Source organism: Patiria miniata, unplaced genomic scaffold, assembly GCF_015706575.1.
Source record: "Patiria miniata isolate m_02_andy unplaced genomic scaffold, ASM1570657v1 HiC_scaffold_20, whole genome shotgun sequence".
NCBI lineage: Eukaryota > Metazoa > Echinodermata > Asteroidea > Valvatida > Asterinidae > Patiria > Patiria miniata.
In genome coordinates, this window is record NW_024037059.1 from 35,811,262 (window position 1) to 35,832,473 (window position 21,212).

At 41.5% G+C, this 21,212-nt stretch overlaps 2 protein-coding genes across 2 annotated transcripts; both read left to right on the forward strand.

Annotated features, from left to right (window-relative positions):
• The first annotated feature begins 222 nt into the window (after positions 1-222).
• Positions 223-10,437, forward strand: LOC119728866 (cell wall integrity and stress response component 3-like). Its single transcript, XM_038201297.1, has 6 exons — positions 223-547; positions 1,635-1,940; positions 2,318-2,545; positions 4,393-4,488; positions 5,039-5,123; positions 8,805-10,437. Exons 1-6 carry the CDS (start codon positions 424-426, stop codon positions 9,082-9,084), a joined length of 1,119 nt encoding a protein of 372 aa, XP_038057225.1. The 5' UTR covers positions 223-423; the 3' UTR covers positions 9,085-10,437.
• Positions 10,438-11,462: 1,025 nt separating this feature from the next.
• LOC119728091 (cell wall integrity and stress response component 2-like) lies at positions 11,463-20,458 on the forward strand. The gene is made up of 6 exons (XM_038200164.1): positions 11,463-11,478; positions 15,242-15,544; positions 16,149-16,376; positions 17,759-18,040; positions 19,191-19,272; positions 19,773-20,458. The coding sequence occupies exons 1-6, from the start codon at positions 11,463-11,465 to the stop codon at positions 20,158-20,160; spliced, it is 1,299 nt and encodes a 432-aa protein (XP_038056092.1). The 3' UTR covers positions 20,161-20,458.
• Positions 20,459-21,212: the final 754 nt, after the last annotated feature.

The following is a 21,212-nucleotide window of genomic DNA, read 5'->3' on the forward strand; positions in this document are numbered from 1 at the left end:
TTGTCAATTTCAATGAGGATAAAGATAGGATTTGATACCAATATGAAGTATTTTCGAATTCGCATATTTTTACTGGTGATTTATGGTCGGAATGAAATACATTTATCCAACACTAACTAATAATAAGTAATGATTCGTAACTTGTCCCCCCCCCCAACAAAAACACCCGCTGCTTGAACTTTGGTTTTTGCATTAACATAAAAAAAACATGTGTGTTCCGGGACGTATATCTAGTTTATCGATAGGCGGAACCAAATCGCATGCCAACTGCGACTCAAAGCGACGGGTGTTTGACACAGTCTTAACAAAGGAATGAATGGGTGAAATGTGCAATGGTGCATTTCTCATAGTCATGTGAATAGAATAGTTCTGTATACACAGTAGTGTACACATAGCAGGTCACTGTCGCCAAAACAAAAAAACATGGCCATGTTTCTACCAAGGCATCGCCTGGTTAGTGATGGATTATTGTCTGGTCGTATCTTTGTTTTCACTCTCTTCACTACAGCTTGCAAGTTCCTGTTAGTTTTCTCGCAGCCACAGAACGGTAAGCTATTGTTGGTTATTTTGTTTTAATGGTGCACATTTTCATGCAAATTTCAATAAAATGTTGAGTGAGAGAACCCGTGCCCTTCACCGACGTAGCTCTATAAACAACTTATACTCAGTGCTGGTCCAGAACTTGTCAGCAGAAATTGACCAACTTGCCTGAGTGGGACTCGAGCAGGCGCGGTTCTAGAGCCAACTTTTTTTTGGGGGGGGGCCTAGCAGGGTGGATCCAGATTTTTTTTTCAGGGAGGCGTGCTGAAATGTAGACTGGATATTTTCTCCGAACACTTAGGCCTCCGAAAATCAATAGGGGGGGGGGGGGGGGGGGGCTCGTGCCATATTTTCAATGGGGAGTGCTGATAAAATCCTACAATCAGGCACACTATATTAGCTAAAAGTGTACAAATGCACCCTTCTCACGACTATTTATTTAGGAGGAAACTGTACGCATGTACGTCACTTTCTTAAATTTGGCTAATGCATTTTTTTTTATGGAATTTTTTTTTGGGGGGGCTAGACAAAATTTGGGGCCCCCTAGGCCCCCCCCCGTAGAACCGCCACTGGACTCGAGCCCACGACCTCCTGCGTACTAGAGTGTCACTTAACTGGCCATCCCGCTTGCTGCCAGTACTAGCTTGCAGGCCGGCCTATACCGTCCAGCCGATTCAAACCCGAAACGGAAGTGGAAACCACAATCACTGATTTATAAGGAACACACATGTCAAAAATACAGTATTTATTTTATCGTCGGTGGCCGGAATTTCCTTAACTTCGGAAGGGTGTAAAACATAGATACATAAATTGCTTGTTCGATTGAATTTGTATTCAACAGCCATCTTTTCCATCATCAGCCGTATCCCTGTTGAACTAAAAAGCGCACACGCGCGCGCACCTCAAAGATGGTTGTAGTGCAAAATCTACACAAAGTCATGCAAAGCCTACGTGCTCCATAATTAATTACACAAAATGCTACGTCGTTTAAATGTTTATTTCTTTGGGAAGTTTTCTTTGTCTTAAAACTAAACATTGTTTAAGTTTATTTTCTTTCCATTTACAACTTATTTTACTGACTGTTCTGATTACAGCCCCTGGTTATTTAGGATGCTACGAGGATTGTGAAGGTTCGAAATGTCAAAGTCATGAACGTGTGCTCTCGATCGGACCAATAGACCACGACCCCCAGTCTGTAGAGTGGTGCTTCAGACGCTGTCTGGAAATAGAATTCATCAGCTACAAATACGCAGGACTGGAATACAGTTATGAATGCTTCTGTGGAAATAACGAAGACTACGACAGACATGGGGAAAAGGACGACTCCGAGTGTCAAGATAGGTGCACGGGAAACAGCGACCAGTTCTGTGGAGCCTCCAAGCGGATCTCCATCTACAGAAGTAAGGTTATCCATTAAATTTGAATTTGCGATGTTGTTCTACATGTATCCAGTGCTATAGATCAAGGATTTTTTTCAAAGAAACCATGACCGGCAATAATTAATTAACAAAGGTCAAATTAAATGGAGGTTAGCCAACCCTTTCATCTTCTTTTCATTATTTGGACACGAAAAAGCGCTAAACCAGGAACTACTGAAGGAAATTCCTATTAACGATGCCCGATGGATGTTCTGGGTTTTTGGGGGGGGGGGGGTTATAAATGAAAATACTTAAATATAAGTCGTAGCCTACTAAAAAAAAGGTGTTCCAATTTTTAGGAAAAACTAATTGGCGAAAAAAGGAAAAAACTTTCTTCTTTCTTTTTCTTGCAATAACAGTATCGCAAGGAGTGTGCAGTAATGACATAGTGCCACCCACCAACGGAGCCCACAACATCACCAACCCGCGTTCACTTTCTTACAATCTCAAAAACTTCAAGTTCTTCGGGACTCGTGTAGATTTCTCCTGTGACCCTGGATATACCCTCCATGGAGCATCAAGCATTGAATGCATTGAGACTGGCTACAACAACGTCACGTGGAGTGACTCGGTACCGACATGTGAAGGTATTTAAGTAAGATACAGTTACCTGCCATAATCAGAAAAGAATGAAACTAGACTACACTAAATTTTGTTTTCGTGCTTTCTCGAACAACAGTCGACAACATTCCCACCGTAAGTACATCGTCACCGACACCACGAAGTAACACTCCACGTGTTAAATAGCCTTGGTCAATGCTCTCGTCGTTATTCGTCCCGTACGCGGTCAATCGTCGGCATATATCCTCACGCGCTATGCAGATGCATGTAAAAATACAGCGCGAACAGCGACCTCATGCGGCCACTATTTTTTGATGCAAATCAGTTGGGGACGATCAAGAGCCTTGGTTCAATCGTCGGTAAAAGCTTATGTTTTTCTTTATTTTGCGCTGGATTTCTAGCGCACGACCTCGTATGCAAATACAGATAAGTGTAGGCGGGGCTAATATGTGGAGTGTCCGATCACACCTTGGTAAGTCCGGACGTCATCAAATTATTTGCAGCTATTCGCCTTTTGCGGACGTGACAGGAACCACGTTTTTTTGTGCATCGGTGCCGTGTGCAGAGACAAACAACGTGTACGTGAATGGATTATGTACGGTGCCACGTTTCACTATGCAAGTTTCCACGCAACGATCGACCAATAAGAAAACGACATTTAAGGTCAGCTAAGGCTATAAACATAATGAGCACCACCCCCAAAACCTCACATGGACGATTGAACCAAGGCTCTCGATCGTCCCCAACTGATTTGCATATAAAAATAGTGGCCGCATGAGGTCGCTGTTCGCGCTGTATTTTTACATGCATGTGCATAGCGCGTGATTATGCCGACGATTGACCGCGTACGGGACGAATAACGACGAGAACATTGACCAAGGCTACGTGTTCAACCATTTTTGTTTTATTTTATTTTATTTTTTTTACATTTTTAAAACATTATTCATCAAGGTCTACCATTGCACGAAGTTTCAAAGCTTCAAGAGCTTTACTTTAATAATAACGCTAATTATACATGGCAACTTTTGCGCAAAAGTGACGATTTTCGTTTTCATGAAGTAGGCTTACACTCTCTTGTTGAGGGAGCGAGCGCGCTGACCTGACGTTCCAGTTTCCTCGTGTTGTATACATTGGAGAGTGTTACTTCGGGAAAACGAAAATTTACGGATGAAAAACAGCAGATTTAATAAATTCAATTCATGAAGTGTCCACAACGAGAACCAAACTGAAAATACTCTGCCGTTTTGACGCAAAGTGTTGTTTGAGAAGGCGTTCAACTTTAGATGCCGTTTTTCCGATTGCTAGTTTTTATTGGAATGTACATGGTTGTTTATTCGTGGTGTTGCTGACAATATATAAAAGACATTCCGTCATTTTATTATAAAAAGTACTATAATATGGAAATGCCACCAACTAAATATGAAAAAATCCTACTTTTAGAGGGGGAAACAACGAAGTGGTGTTGTAAATTGCATTTGTTCTGTTCTTTCCGTTCTACTTAGTATCAACTTATCAGACTGCCCAAATTTAGGTTTTCTAAACGTTGTGAGAAACAATACCTAACCGAACGGACATTGGTGTACTTAGTGTTAATGTGTTAATTGACCATTAGCGCACATCGTAGTGATGGACAATAATGATCTGCATAATAAAAATCAAACTACAGACACAAATAAAATGATGCAGAAATGTTCAGCTTTATTTAAGAGAAAGGACGCAAAATCCCCCCCCCCCCCCAAATGATATATGCTAGGAAAATCCGCATGTATAGTCATGTGCAGGAATCGAACCTGGGTCACAGAAGTGAAAAGCGAAGAAAGTACCGCCACTGCGCCAGCCTAACTCAAACTGCCCAATATTTTATTTCACCCAGCTGATGATTACGGGGCTACTTCTACAGACCGATATAACAGTTCCAGCACAACGGCAAAGGGGACTAACGATACGCATAAAGGAGAGTTAGAGACAGGTATGAAAAATGAAAAACAACCAAGAAGTTTTAATTGGAGTAACTTACTTGCAAACTCTCCCGACATTACCATTGCCTAATTATTGGTACATTGGATCGTTTTTTTGGTTTTTTTTTGTGCATTTTTTTGGGTGTGAAGGAACAAAATTGCTCAAAAATTCTAGGGTGCACAGCAACTAACTTTTTGAAGTTTCATCTCACGAAACAGTTAAAGAAAAGAGAGAAACCGTATGCATGCACATGTATATGCAAGTTTTGGGAGTCTCGTAACTATATTCTGTTGCTAACGCATGCAAAAACATTCGAAACCACCTGTTAGTTTTCTTCCAAACGATACCATTTCAGGTGGAAGAATGTCCAGAGGGTTAGTGACACTAGTCCTATCTTCACTTTGAGCTATATTTATCCAATATTGCAGTATTATGCTGTAGCTATTTGCAGAATTAGATATCGCTTTCAAAACAAGGTTAACTTCGAAGTAGTGTTTTAAGATATTCCTCATGAAGGTTAGTCTTCATTCAAGACTGCTACATTGGTTTTTCTTCCACAGGTATGATAGTTGGAATAGCAGTTGGAATAATAGCGACATTGACTGTGGCTCTTTTGGTGGTGGTGATATATCTACGGAAGAAAAGGTATATATAACTGCTTCCATGCACCTCGCACACCATAAAACAAGACCCAGGCTTGTCTCATCGAGCTGGACTCGAGACTCACAAAATTTATAGTCAGTAACTTAATCAGTCACTCAGTCGGGTCCAGTTTTTTTGGTTAACGACCACATGCTATTTGCATACTTTTTTGTTGTTTTAAATGACAAGGATGTCGTAGAGTGAGCCACTTTATCCAGTGGCGTAGCCGGGGGGAGGGGTTAAGGACGTATTCACCTCCCAATATTTTGGAAAGAGTGCCTTTTTCACAAGTGCCCTTTTTTTCACGAGCGCCCTTTTTTTTTAACAAGTTTCCTTTTTTTTTGGAATGTCGCTCGAACGTCGGCAATTGTGCCGCCATGAAAAGGGCCAAATATTATTTTGTCCGAATACTCATTGAGTGTATTGAGTGGCTCAGCGTGGAATGGGAGGAATATTATCGCAAGGTAAAATCTGGACTTTTCCATTTCAAGAGGCGAAGCCGAGTGAACTGGAAACGTCCAGATTTTACAGAGATTTTTTCACAATTTCAAGCCACTCAATATTTGTTTCATATAACTGACATATAGATCCTTGTCATTTGATATATTTGAACTTTTATTTAATACAAAACTGGAGGACAATGTTTCTCTCTTCCAAACCACCCCTTCACGAAAATGTGTGAACCCAACACTGTAGCGCCGGCTCTTTGGAACAATACGCGCTACGCACAACGCTGAACGCGCGCACACCAGCATGCATTTGCACACAAATACCGCGTCATGGAACAAGAATGATCCTAACTTTTCAATAGTATTTCCCATTCCCCATGGGCGGATAGTATACAAATATAACATGGTTTGAGGGTTGACAGTAGATATTCGCTCCCCGAGGTATTGGAAGTTGACAAACTAGTTCCCGAGGCGAAGCCGAGCGAACTAGTTTGTCAACTTCCAATACCGAGGGAAGCTAATATCGGCTGTCCACCCGAAATAAACCATGTTATATTTGTTTTACTATACCTCATACATATTCAGCGCCGATTTGTTGTTTTTTCGTTGCAGTATGCACCTCAAAAAAGTTTTTTTTGAAAAACTTGTCCAGTTCAGCAAAAGAATCGTATTGCTCAAATTCACTAGTTCAGTTCGTTTACAATACAGTGCAGCTGTAGATACAGTAGTTTGTGTTGGGCATCATTGAGCTCGGGAAAATAACGCGCCGTGCAACCATCTCTTCCTGTGTACGTGTAGCTAGCTCGTTTGGGCGATGTTCGCGCGTGCATACTACACCCGTGCGACAGTTCCACGATTGCTTTGTAAAGCGCATGCGTAGTAGACTGTCGCACGGGTAACCCGGTGTCACGGTCTCACTTCTCCGGCGTGCCATCTTCTCCGGGTGGATTTGGCGGATAATTGAGCACGTTACATGAGCACTATTCATGCTCATGTGTCCGCTGTGCTAAATTTCCTCGGGCTGTGTTGTTGTTGTTGTAAAGTCTACCGGTCCATACAGACAGTGAGGGACACCCAAGAATGCGTTATGTAACACTTCCTGTGGGTCAAGTCATATTGCAAGCATTCTGAAGTTGTATTCCCATCGTCATTGCGTGTACGTTGAGGAAAAATTAAGAAGCGTGTTCCTTGCTCGGTCGTGGTCCATCACATGCATGTCCAATTTGCAACCACATTCAACCACGGTTTAAAATAAATGTGCATCCTTCAAGTCTTTTTGGTTATTAGGATGTTGGGAGTTAATTGCACGCCCCACCATAGCCATGCCTAGGTCTGGATTTGATGGTACCCTGTGACGTATACATACAAACACACTAACTTCTTACGTGCACCAGCACAACCCCAAAGAACTCAGCACACACATAAAGTTGGCGAAAGTGAACACTACTGCGCAATTTTGTGCATGCGTCTTGAAGCGAAATTTCCAACTTGGAGAAGCTAGCACGCCGGAGAAGTGAGACCGTGACACCGTGCGACAGTCTAAACGCATGCGTATTTACCCTGTGCGTGAATCCTCGCGTGCGCGCTCGGTAAACAGCAAAAATAACATCTGGCACGTGATGGTGAATTGACCAGTGAGAGTTCGGCTCTCGATCATGAATATGTATGAGGTATAGTAATACTTTTTGAGCCACGGCGTGAATGGGAGCAATAACGAATGTCACGTGATGTGATTTCCACCAATCAAATGACAAGGATCTGTATGTCGGCTATATAATGCCCATGATCGTCTGGTTTTAACAGCCTCCCCCCCCCCCCCATAGAAAGATGGTGTCCAGCCCCCCCCCCCGATTGTCCAGTCGGAACAGCGCCCCATAGGAAGATGGTATCCCCCATGATCGTCCAGTTTGAACAGCGCCCCCATAGGAAGATGGTGTCCAGCCCCCCCCCCCCCGATCGTCCGGTCGGAACAGCGCCCCATAGGAAGATGGTATCCCCCCCCCCCCCATGATCGTCCGGTTTGAACAGCGACCCCATAGGAAGGTGGTGTCCAGTCCCCCCCCCCCCCCTTACATTTTTTACGGAGGCCGGACGGCCGGTGAATCATCACGGATTGGCGAGTGCCACGTTTCACGTCTCCCCACCCCTCCCCCACCCACCTTGCTACGCCACTGTTATCCGATGGTTCATTATGTCGGTTATTATCAAAATTTCAAATTTAGTTCCAGCAAATTCCAACGAGCACACATTTCGTCCTGGAGTAGGGGCTTATTCGATTTCGTCTCGTCTACGGCAAACCATGTTATTTAGAAATCAAATTCGTCTAATGCCACACAATTTAATCCTAATTTTGTTCAATGTCGTCATACTTCATTGTGATATTCTTATCTTGTTTTTTTCATAAACTTATTGAGGTTTTTTTATTTCATCTTCTTAAAGTGTGTTAGACTTTTTAATGCACATTACACGGGGATTTCAAGGTTATCGATCCGTGGTTTTTGACATTTCCTTCTTTCATTTTAATACTTCTCGGGTTTTTTGTTTTGTTTTTAATATTTTGTTTTGTTGATCTTGGTAATCTTCACACTTTTTTTGGTAAATGTTCTTTGAGTTCAGTACTCTACCTGGTGCGATAAAATAATACGAGCGAATGTGCCAAATTGTGCTTGGGGACGCAAGGAAAACGCTCGAGCGCTCACCAGACTAATTTACTTCACAAGTTATAAATGATTGATATAAGACGAATTCGATCTCGGAAAACTATTAGGCGGTGACGGCTTTAAGAATTTGATCTGTAATGACGAATATTCTCTACACGCTGTTTAAAGAGGGTGACCAAAATTTGAAATTGAATGGTTAATGACTAAATCGGTTCCGGTAAAAGCGTTTGAAATTGTTTCTGGGCAAATTGAATGATAAATTTAAATAAAAACGTTTAAAAACAAAACCTACATTTACCAAGCGATACGGTCTGAATAAGCAAATTTTAGAAATAAATACCACAACTGTTTGTGTCACGAGCATGTTTGTTAAATTGTATTGACTGTATGTGGAATTTATATACAGTGTGTTGATTGGAAACCTGCAGAACAAGAACCGCAACAAAATATCTGTCTGAAAATAAAACACAATTGTATGGTTATTCTGTTATTAATCTTACAATTATAAACTCGCTCAACATGGGTCACATTTTGTAAAATACGAATATCCATGGTTTTTTTTTGTTCACTTGCAGAGCCAATAAAAGAACTGGAAGATCAGACGTTGCCATGGACACGATGGGACCAACATACGCCAACACTTCGCACGGTTTACCAGTAGTTAGCCAGCCCAGCACTGAACCAACCCAAGCAGCCCCACCCGTGTACAGCCATAAAGACGCCCATTACGATCACGTGTACGCTACTCCTGATGACGTCACCGTACCGGGGGACGCGCCTACCAACCGTGATGATGGTGAGAGTGGTTGGGTTGAGAATACAGTGTACGGGTGCGAATCCTTTCCAATTGAGTGACGACAGAGATTCAATACAGAAATAACACCGCACATGCAGAACCACTCACAATGTAAAAAGCCTAAATAGATAAAGTATTACCAACTGTAAAGTAAATCTCATCATTAGAAACATAGTTTATCTTAAATTGGTTTTAATGTTCAAAGTTCCATTGAAAGGAATTTTCAGCTAAGCCTTTAACTATCATATTTTTTATATTACACTTGTCGCTGAATTAAATTGCGGCAATATAATACATGCACACGGACATTCAGGAGTACGCTTTCCGTTCGAGCCTTGCCTTGTGCCTTGTCTCATGTTCACAGTGCATTACTGCATATCAATATAGCCGCTCGTCACTTCATAAAAGCCACGGGAAATATACTGCTGTTAATCCATTTACATGCCAAATATGCGGTCTTAAGTAACACTACGTGGAATTTATATACAGTGTGTTGAACATTTCGACCTGTGCGTGTCATACATACAACAAACTGCATGGTGTCACCGTAATTTTTTGAAGGCAATGGACACCATTTGCGAACATTCAACATGAATCTGTCAAAATATCATGAACTATCAAATAATAGGACCATGCATCCTGTGAAATCATGAGTACAGTATGCTGTTATTTTTGAGAAAAGACTATCCTTGCGGTGGTTATAGGACCAAACCATGCGTCGAGAAAAATGAAAGATGCACATTTGTAGTTTTCTAAAAAAACACAAAAAAACCCAAAAACAATATCTACTTCGATGAAATTGCGACAGGTTATTTTTTTCAATAACCTGCTTCAGATTTGTTGTTGTTCCCTGAATCGGCACAAAAACATTTTTGTTTTTGCAAATGGTATCCATTACCTATAAAGTACGAAAAGCTGAATATGAGTCTCCCAATGCAGCTGGGAATAGCACAGTGGATAGCACAGTTATCTATTTCAAGTTGAAAGCGGTTACTACAAGTTCAAGTGTACGCTTAAATAAATGTCAATAAGCCTTTTGCGAAGATGGTGGACACAGTAGGAGGGCGCTATTTAGAGCCCTAAAGTCTTTTATCCACTCCAAAAGCACCATCCATGTTGTGTCCACACTCTCTCAAAAATGTTAATTAGTGACAAAGGTAAAAGACAATGTTCCAAAAGAAATTTGCCTATTCAAGGAACTATAATATAGTATACAGCGATGCCCGAAGCAGGTTATTAAGAGACTAACCTGTCGAAATTTCAGATCAGTAGATTTGACACTTTTGAGAAAACTGAGAAAATGCATAATTTTTCTCGACGCAAAGCATAGGTTTCCGTTGAAAGCATGATGGTTTGGTCCTCAATCGCGAGGAAATGAAGGGTAATTCCTCTTTTCTACCCCCCCCCCAGAACCGCGCCTGATCCCAGCAAAGGCATTGCCCTCCAAGATGGCTGCTACACAAGTTGTAGCAGTATTCAATGTCACCCTATCTAATATCTATCAAACTTGTTCAATGAAGAGGTATCGACAGTTATGTGGTTTAATCCATGGGGGTTCTGGCAGTAGGCGACAGGCCTGTACAAAAGCTATGGGAAATATTGTGACAGTTCCATCAGTATAGGAGGGCTAAGGGGAAGGGGCCTAATACAAATACATATCTTAATTTCTTCTTGCTGTATCATGGGCTTCAATCCTGGGGGGGGGGGGGGGGGGGGGAACAGGGGGACATGTTTCCCCCCCCACACTTTTTGAAGGGTGGGGGACACAATATCAAATGTCCCCCTCCCCCAGATTTTGAACTCGTGCCTCATTTACAGGGCCCTATTATGTATTACAATGTATCTTTTGCTTAGAAAATATTGGTTAAAGTGGTCAGAAATTGCCTCAGATCGCACCACAGAGCATTTAGAATCCAAAATAGGCTCCGAACCCCACGCCTTTAGCTCAGAATATAATAGCTTATTCAATGACAACCTCGAAAATGATTTTTAAATTATTTATCTTTTGCTGGGAAAATATTGGTTAAAGTGGTCAGAAATTGCCTCAGATCACACCACATGAGCATCTAGAATCCGAATTTTGTAGGGGCCCTTAAGCGGGCCCCGAACCCCACGCTGTAAGGGCTTCGCACTTCGCGCTCGCATTATTTCTGATCAAGGTATGTTCCCCCCCTACTTTTGAGAAGCGATTGACGCCCCTGTGCTGTATCAACCTGTACTCTGTGCTAACTAAATATGAACATGTAAAATATTCTTTTAAAAATAAAAGCCATGCAACAAAGTGTTTTAGGGATTCCATACTTAACAAGATTTTAAGTCTATTATGATTCCACGGTGTATTGAAAATGTAATAAAAACGCAGGGTAAACATTTACAAGGTCAACAACAACAAGAGTGTGAGTTTCTTATGCGCATCAGTCCCATAATGCTTTTCACGATGGCCTACGATGGCGGTACGGTATCAGTGCAATTTGCCACTAATTATATCGACCATTTTGTATTTCCAACATGCACTGCTCCACTTTAAATACTATAAGCGTTGTATCGAAAGTAATTACTGTTTACACAATTTGTTGAATTTCCTAACATCAATTTTCAGATGAGAGATCCGCTTTCGTGTTGGCACTTGACCGAGCAGGCCTATTGTCTATGAGTTTCGAATTGTATGCTAATTGTATCATAATTAATTTCACCGTTAATAAGCTGGCGGATTTTGTTTCGAAACAAGTCATTATGATGACAGTGCAAGTTATAAATCTTATAGCGAGCGTGTGTACAGGTCGTTCATTCGCTTCCCTGCATTAAAGGGGCACTCCAACTCGCATAAGGTTGTAGCCGTTTGTAATGACCGTTATGATTTATTAATAGAGTCCATCCGTAATGGTAATATAAGTGGTATATAATAAGCCTCTGTACTAATGACGTCACACTTTGTTTACGTGTGTGCTTACCTATGGTGCTCAGTGGACCGTGGGCCCCCGCTGGCTCCACAGGAAAGTGCACATGTAAACAAAGTCTGACGTCATTAGTACAGAGGCTTAGTTGATAAATGTAAGAAATACAACATGAATACGAAACAAATCAAATATTTAAAGCAAAAGTTACACGCAATTCTACCTATTTATGCAAACAATTGGGCCTCATCAGCAATCATTATACCAAATGTGAATTTCATTGATATGACAACTCAAATAAAAGCAAAAGCATTAATTATTATTTTGAAGAATAAATGGATACTTTGATGATGAAAGTCTGACCTTAACTTGTGATTAAAACGTTAGTACTGATCAGTCACATACAAAATCAATATTTCCTTATATTGACTATTCGTGACTAAAACAGGAGGAATTCCTCCTTTTTCCAAAAATGTCCGAAGTTTGCCGAGTTCATTTTGTCGACAATCGGATAGCGCCCGAGTATTTCCGAGTATAATATAGGTTAAATTAACTGCTATGCTTATTGAAAACTTTTTTAAAATGAGTTGATAATTAATATTCATTGCTTTCATTAAAAAAACCTTGAAATTCAACGACGATTTTGTGCGTCAAGTATAGTACTATTATATACTCGGATCGTATGGGAGAACTTTTTGCTGCGTCGTGTACTATTTTGAATTTGTCGACCGTTACCGAGATTTTCCAAGACTCGGACTTCATTCGGCTCCGCCTGCTAACAGTGCTATTTGGGTGCCTAATTTCAAAGATTCCTGATCAACATGAGTCAATGTTATATTACAGAAATATCAAACTGTATTATCATAACTGTATGATTACGAAGCAAGCGATTTATTTCCAAATTTGTTAAGAACAGTAAAAGCTGTAAGTGATAAAGCGAAACCGGAAACGAAGCCGAGATTTGAAAAAGGGCCCTCGATGTCGTCATGTTTATTTTTAGCCACGGAGGCTGCCTGACCTAGGATTCATCAGGAATAGTCAGAATCTTTTGGTCTGGGAACCAACCAGACTAGTGTTCCGTGACGGATATATCTACCCGGAATTAATCGTATTTTTCCTACTGCAACTCAAAACGACGAGTGTTTGACAGTCTCAGTCTAATCAAAGGAATAATCGGCGAGATGTGCAATTCTCACCTACAATTAGGGGACTAGGTCTGCATATGCACACATAGTAGTTGTGCACATATCAGTCATTGGCGGTGAAACATGGCAATGTTTCTACCAAAGCATCAGCGGGTTAGTGATGGATTATTGTCTGGTCGCCCGTTTGTTTTTACTCTGTTCACTGCAGCTTGCAAGCTTGTATTAGTTTTGTCGCAGCCAAAGAACGGTAAGCAATTTTAGATGTCTTTGGGGGCATGATAGGGTTGATACCGAATTAATTTGGGGAGAACTTAGGGTAATGTGGGGAGTGTGGCCTAGTGGTTAGGTTTCGTGACTCATGATCAAAGGGTCAGGGGTTCCAATCCAGCTACTGGCCATATGTTATGTCCTTGGACAAGCCACTTCATCCCCAACCTGCCTCTCTCCACCCAGGAGTAAAAGTGGGTACCGGCATCAGCTGGAGAGTAACCTGCGATGGACTAGCATCCCATCCAGGGACAATAGAAATATTCTCAGTCGTTTCATGCAACTAAAACCGGAGATAAACGCCGGCCTGATACAAGGGCGGATCCAGAACACAATTTTCGGGGGGCCAAAAAAAATTTTGGTCCCCCCAAAAAGTGGGTCAAATAATTACAGCGTGGGGTTCGGGGCCCGCTTAAGGGCCCCGAATTTTTTTTGGATTCTAGATGCTCTGTGGTGCGATCTGAGGCAATTTCTGACCACTTTAACCAATGTTTTTTTGAGGAAAAGATGGTGGTGTACTCATTGCCTGCCTTTATTGCGATGTCACATAAAAAAAATAAAAAAATTGGTTTAGTTTTTTTGGGGGAGGGGGTTGGGGCATGGCCCCCTTTGCCCCCCCCCCTGGATCCGACCTTGTTCACCCCCAACCTGCCTCTCTCCACCCAGGAGTATAAGTGGGTACTGGCATTAGCTGCGTAACCTGCGATGGACTAGCATCCCATCCAGGGACAATAGAAATATTCTCAGTCGTTTCATGCAACTAAAACCGGAAATAAACGCCGGCCTGATGGGCCACATTGGCTCGTGACAGACTTGACTTTACTACGTAGGGTAATTAATGGTACCCCGGAAGGCACGGATTTTTATGCCGGAAGACGAGTGGTGCTATATACAGAGTGGTACAAAAAAGAAAGAAACCCACTTTTGACCGGGATTTAACCTAATTACTTAACTTAGTTGAACTATTTTTTTCATAATATAATGAAGTAAAGCTCTTCAACCATACGTGCTGAAAAAATATCTTTTAAAAAATTGCAAGAATAGTGTTATTATGCTCATTTGAATAAAAGTCCCCAAAATCACTGTTGTCCGTGTGTTGTCTAGTGTAGTGGTTTTTTTTTTGGTCTTCAAATCGAGCTCCGGATCGAGCTCAGTCAAGCGGATTGAATAAAGCAGTCCGTGGACAAACAGATTTGGCATGATACATGGAATTTTTAAACTAGCATATCTCAGAGACATGCATTTGCAATCATGTTTTCGACACTTATGTTTAAAGATCAATATTATAATACCATTGGATTGAATTTTTGAAATATGCTCAACAAGTATAGGTGAAAATTGCTGTCAAAAGTGGGTTTCCTTCTTGTTGCACCACCATGTACAGTAGTCGGACCCACATACCCTCCTGCATGCAAAGAAGAGGGCCCAATGGTTCCAATCAACTGGCTACTTTGAACAAGTCTAATTAATGTAGGTGTCTGGTAATTCTTTATGATTGTAACATATTTCTTGGTAATTTTGGGACAGCCTAGAGATTTCAACACTTTTTACATTGCGGGTCATGATTCATTTGACTCCATAAATATGTCCCTAAATAGAAATGCACACACATCAATGAAGCGAGTGAACGTCCCGCCTACTTAATGGCTAATGTGAGGGACCCCTGAGACTGAAGCCACTGCAAGTACATGTACACTGTATTTGGGAATGGAACATTTTGGAAGTCACGGGTAGGTGGGGCCTGGGATGTATAGTTGTAGAGCAATTTGTGGGCCAAAACGGTCCGCGTCTTCCATGGCGTCGGTTTTTAATAATTCAAAAACCCCCAGAAATTACGGCACTGTTTTGCTTCTTTTTTTTTTAGCAATGAGCAATTTTAAACTCTTATGTATTAAATGTTCTGATTAAAGCCCCTGGTAATTTGGGATGCTACGAGGATTGTCATGGTTTTTGGGGTTGTAATAATCGTGCCCTGCCGATCGGACCAGTAGATAGCGACCATCAATCTGTGGAGTGGTGCTTTAAGCACTGTCTAGATGAGCTTACACCAAGCAACAAGTACGCGGGGCTTGAATACGAACACCAATGTTTCTGTGGAAATAACGAAAACTACGGCAGATTTGGAAAAAAGGCGGACTCTGAGTGTCAAGCCACGTGCACGGGAAACAGCGACCAGATCTGTGGAGGCGACAGTCGGATCTCTATATACAGAAGTAAGGTTTTAAAAATATATGTGCGCTGTTTTTATACTAAATATACCAGTGGCGGACCGAGGTGGGGAGGGGGTGAGTGCACTGAGGTGTTGAAAAAACAACCACCTCGAGCAATGAAGCCTCTAATAAGATGTGCAATATTTTATGACATTTAGGTCTAAGCAAAGAACGTTTTTGTCAGTCACCCTCTTAAAACAGCTCAGCTGCACAAACACACACACGAAGAAAAGAGAATCCAACTGAAAATTGCGTTAACGATCACCAAGCTATCTAAAAAATGACCTGATTAAACTTATCTTCACTAGATAGTCTGTCGGACTGACAAAATAGAATGTTGTACCATCGCTGTCAGGATGGCAAAGTTTCTCGTATCAGATTACAAGTAATATCATGTTATTTCAGACACCCTGTAAAATATCATCCTGAAAAATTCTTGTTTTGTACAATGGGTAAACAGTTTGAAAGAAAACTGCTAGATTATGGTGGAAATATTCGGTGTATTTTTTCCTTAAAAATTACTTCTTAAAGTTGATTACATTTCAGAGAATTGATCCAATTTCCTACGGATATCAATTATATACATACATTTCCCCCCCAATTACAGTATCGCAAGGAGTATGCAGTAACCACATAGGACCACCCACCAACGGAGACCACGCCATCACCAACCCGCGTTCACTGTCTTACAATCTCAACAACTTCAAGTTCTTCGGGACTCGTGTAGATTTCTCCTGTGACCCTGGATATACCCTCCATGGAGCATCAAGCATTGAATGCACTGAGACTGGCAACAACAACGTCGCATGGAGTCAACTGGTACCTACATGTGAAGGTAAATTTGGGAGCAATTTCATGGTGCTGAAAAGCAGGAAAGTACTGCATGCAAACAATTAATTGCAAAGCTGGCAACCAGTAACAAGAGATCACGTGACTTTTTGCCTGGTAGCCCGTTGTGGCTGATGAGCTAACGTTTTCTGCCTGAAGCAAATCCTTCTAAAAATTAACTACGATGACTGTGTGCATTATCGAATTCATCATACATTAATGCAGGCGCGGTTCTAGAACCAATATTTTGGGGGGCTAGCAGGGTGGATCCAGAATTTTTTTTCACGGAGGCGTGCTGAAATGTAGACCGGTTATTTTTTCCAGACACTTAGGCCTCCAAAAATCAATAGGTGGGTGGGGGGGGGGCCTCATGCCATATTTTTAATGGGGAGCGCCAATAAAATCCTAAAATCATTCATACTATATTAACTAATGGACCCTTTTTGTCACGATTATTTTTTTAGGGGGAGACCGTTCGCATGTACATCACAATTCTTCTTTTTGCTAATGCAATTTTTTTTTTACGGAATTTATTTTTGGGGGGCTAGACAAAATTGTGGGGGGCTAAAGGCCCCCCTAGCCTCCCCCCCCCCCCCCCGTAGAACCGCGCCTGCATTAATGTATCTAGTCGAAAATCAATGCAATGTTTATTTTATAAAGTGGAAAAAAATCCCTGATGAAAAAATTGGACTACCAATTAAAGATGGTGTGCTGACATGTTTTCGAGTTTCACCTCGAAAAATAGATTTTTTTTCCAATTGCTATCCTTGCACTATATATGTTGTTCACTTTCGAATGAGACATCGATCGAAAAAAAATCCACCGACGTTTAGTTGTTGAATTATTTCTCCACATAACTTGAATTATTGGCTGCCAGACAATAATTCGGCTCTCGCAAGGCGGGTTCATTTGTGTGCAAAATGAAAGCCATCTTTTCAGAGGGTTGCAGACGCCCAAAATTAAAAAAATAAAGTAGTGTTTTTAATAGTCAGAACAAAACACACGAAATGAACTTTTTTTTTAAGAGCGCGGGGTATAGGCGTATGCAACTTTAAGAACTAGTTTTTCTTTTCAATTTTCCTCTTATCTAAGACAACAGTGCTGAAAACTGTATACGTTTGCCTCATTTCTTAATCGAAGGCTTTTCCTGCACGAGTGCATGCTTGCTATAAAGAACACCATGTTAGGAACGGACGCGGGAATATGTTCAAATAAATCAAAGCCAAATAATAATTAAGTCAGTCTCAAGTATTGAACAATGACCAAGGAATACCTCTGTCATTTAAAAAGCTTGTCACTTGACTCGAGATCAGATTACTTAATTGGGATGATGTGACTGCAACTCACAGATTTCAAACATTTCACGTTTTTGAGTTCTTCCAACCACAGTGCCTACAACCACAGCAAATACACGGCTGTCCAATTACACGACGCCCAAAAGTACAACCCCATCGCAAACCAGAACTACAACCTCCACTAGGAGTAGCAACACCTTCCAGTCATTGACAGGATACACTACTGATGTCGGAACTGGAAACAACCAGACGACAGGAGACTTACAAACACGCACAACTGAGAGGACCTCCACAAACATCATACCTCCAACCTGGGAAAGCACATGGGCTCCTGATCATGGGAGGAACAGTCCTATCGCTGGAAAGTTAGGAACAGGTATGTCGTTGTTACAGCCCCAACTATAGTTTTGGCAGTCCCAACTGTAGTTGGGGCATTCCCAAATGTAGTTGGGCATTCCCATCTGATGTTGGGGCATTCCCATCTGAAGTTGGGGCATTCCCAACTGTAGTTGCAATTGGGGCATTCCCAACTGTAGTTGCAATTGGGGCATTCCCAACCGCATTTGGGGGGGGGGGACATTTTGGGACTCTCAGTACAGGAGTCCCAAATCTTAAGATAGTAAAAGCATGCAATACCAAAAAATACTAGCGCAAGAAACAACGTTAAGTCCAACACCCCTTTAGTACTGCATCAATCAACCTTGTCAAAAGAAACATCTCGTACCTAGTCTCGATTTCTACATTCACACCATAGTCATGCCACCAGACTACTGAATGGTCAATCTTGTCAAAAGGTTGGACACGTACCAGTCTAGTCTTAGGCTTCAAATTGAAATCACTTGACTTCACTCTCAGGTGCAAAATGTTGAAGAAAAGTCTCCTTTTAAAATTGACTGGAGACCTCAAACTTTTGGCTGGTGAAATACTGGGGACCTTGTCTTTGCCTCATGACAATTTTGGAGAATTTTGTCAGCTACAAATTGAGTAAAATTAGCCTGATTTAGTTTTGCGTGTTTTTCCGCACTCAAGGTCTAAGTCTGGGGCAGTCCCAGCCATTGATGGAGCAGTCTCAACCGCAGTTCCGGCAGTCCAAACTGTAATTGGGACAGTCCCATCTGTAGTTGGGGCAGTCCAAACTGTAATTGGGACAGTCCCATCTGAAGTTGGGACAGTCCAAACTATAATTGGGACAATCCCATCTGTGATTGCATGGGACAGTCCCTGCCGTGTCGTTTAAGACCACAATTCAGAAAAGCAATCATGTGACCGATACAGAGTAAACTTGAAAATACACCAATCCAGTTCCAGGGCCAAACACAAAGTCTTGCATTTCCGAGATTTGGCACTGAGCCAGCGGGTGTTTAGATTTTGGTGGATTCAGGCAGGTTTCCATGAAACAATAAAGGTTAAAGCACTTTGTATCGTTGTTATGCCTTATCAGTCATACATTGTTTAATTTTTCCCTACTAAATCACTGGACACCAATGATTACGCTAATGGTAAATATATGTATCATCTGTTTGCAGGTGAAGTTGCTGGAATTGCTGTTGGGGCCCTGGTAGCATTGACTGTGCTAATAGTGGCAGTGGTTTTTCTATGGCGAAAAAGGTAAAATGGCAACAATGATTTTGGAGTCAGGGCGCAAGTCGTTGCAAAAGTCCTAGTAGGCACTAACCGTTTAGTCCACGCTACCAATGTAAACTTTTTAAGATATGGGCCCATCTTTAAGTTTGCCCTTCAGCACGACATCTTTATAGCACACAATGAAAGCATTCGAACCACGTAATTTGTGTAAATTAACTAATACTTTCTTAGACGCGGTTGGTTTACTCAAACAAGCCATGTAAAAACTATTCCTGAACATTCTTGTGCACCACCTTAACCCTAAACCTCCAAGATGCTTTAAAATCCACCAGGTTTTTGGAGGATTTTGAAGGATTAAGGAAGGTAAATTCCAGCCACATGTATTACTTTCCATGGGCCCTTAAAATTTAAAGCACACCGATTGTGGTATTGAATGTGCCCCCCCCCCCCAAAGGAGGGGGAATGTAGTGGGGGTCGGCCCCTAAGGGTCACATTTTGTAATATTTTTGCAAACTTTTGTTTAGGAGCAGGAAGCCTAAAGAACAGAAGGAACCAGATATTGCCTTGGATACGGTTGGTGCCCATTACTTAAACCACACGTTCGCCAACCACCTCTCGGATACCAGCGACACTGCACAAAACCAAGGCGATCGCGACAGTGCTCCGCCTGTGTACAGCCAAGTCGTCAAGAGAAGACCCGCGGCCGCCGATGAAAGCGCCACACTTTCGGTTCCCCCTCAAAATGACCAAGACGGCGACAGCGGGTGGGTTGACAATGAAGTGTACGGATGCCAATCGTTTCCGATAGAGATCGAGGCGAGAAACAAAGATAGAGACGGACGACCAAACGACCAACCACCGATGACCATGGAAGGAAAGCCGGGATGGGTGGAAAATATCATCTATGAATAGTATGATCCTAAAGAATAACATCAATCAAAGGCACTAGAATCATTTGCATTTATCCCAAAAGTAGCATACCAAATTATTATCAAAAAGCTTACTTGGATGAAAGACCGTTCTGTAAATTTGCCTCATATTGGTACAAATTATTGACAGGCTGTGGTAGTTTTGTTAACCGAGGGTTTGGTGCCTTGACTGACATTGATAATAAGGTGGGTTCAGCGCTGGTGAGAACATGTAAATTATGGATTTAGTTAAAGGGAATATACATCATTTGCTTTTGCTGTATTTTTCAGAAATGGATGGATTTGGGGGGTTGGTAATATGTAGCAAATATTGTTTCAATGACTGTTTTATGTTTTGGATTCGTAGATGCTATGAAAAACAATCATTTTCATGTAGTCTGGTTCCCTGACTACATTTAAGATGAAACAGAGCAATGTTTAGACACTGGGATATTGTAAGGTCAGGGAACCAGTCTAGCAGGCCTGCACCCATTCATAGGTGTGTAATAAATTGCACTGAACAAATGTGGACTAACTAAATATGGTCAATTGTGGCCAGTACTGAAAACAGCCAGTTTATTCCAACGCTGGTCGGCCGACCAGCATTGGAAATTGATACGAAAATACCATTTTTCTTGAAAATGTCAGCACACCAGGTGCCATGGTTTTACAGGATGCTTTAGACTGTCACTAACCAACAGTCCAGCAAGGTATTTCAAAATAATTTGGTAGTTTTTATTTTTTGATGGTTGCAAATGTTGTATTTTCCCTTTAAGTAACGATGAATGCACAAAATAGATCACTCATGCATAACCCCAGCAAGGCGCGGTTCTAGATCCAATATTTTAGGGGGCTAAACCCTTCGCAAGTTATTTTATTTTATATATTCTGAAAATTGCAGAACAAGCCTTTGTTTTCGTTAAAGTTTTTTTTTTCTTGGCTGTTTTGGCATTTGCCAAACAGCCTTTGTTTTAGTTAAGTTACTTTTTTCAGTCATTTCCTATAGCATTTTTAGGCCTAAACGTTTTCATCATGCATTTTGGGCACAAAAATAAA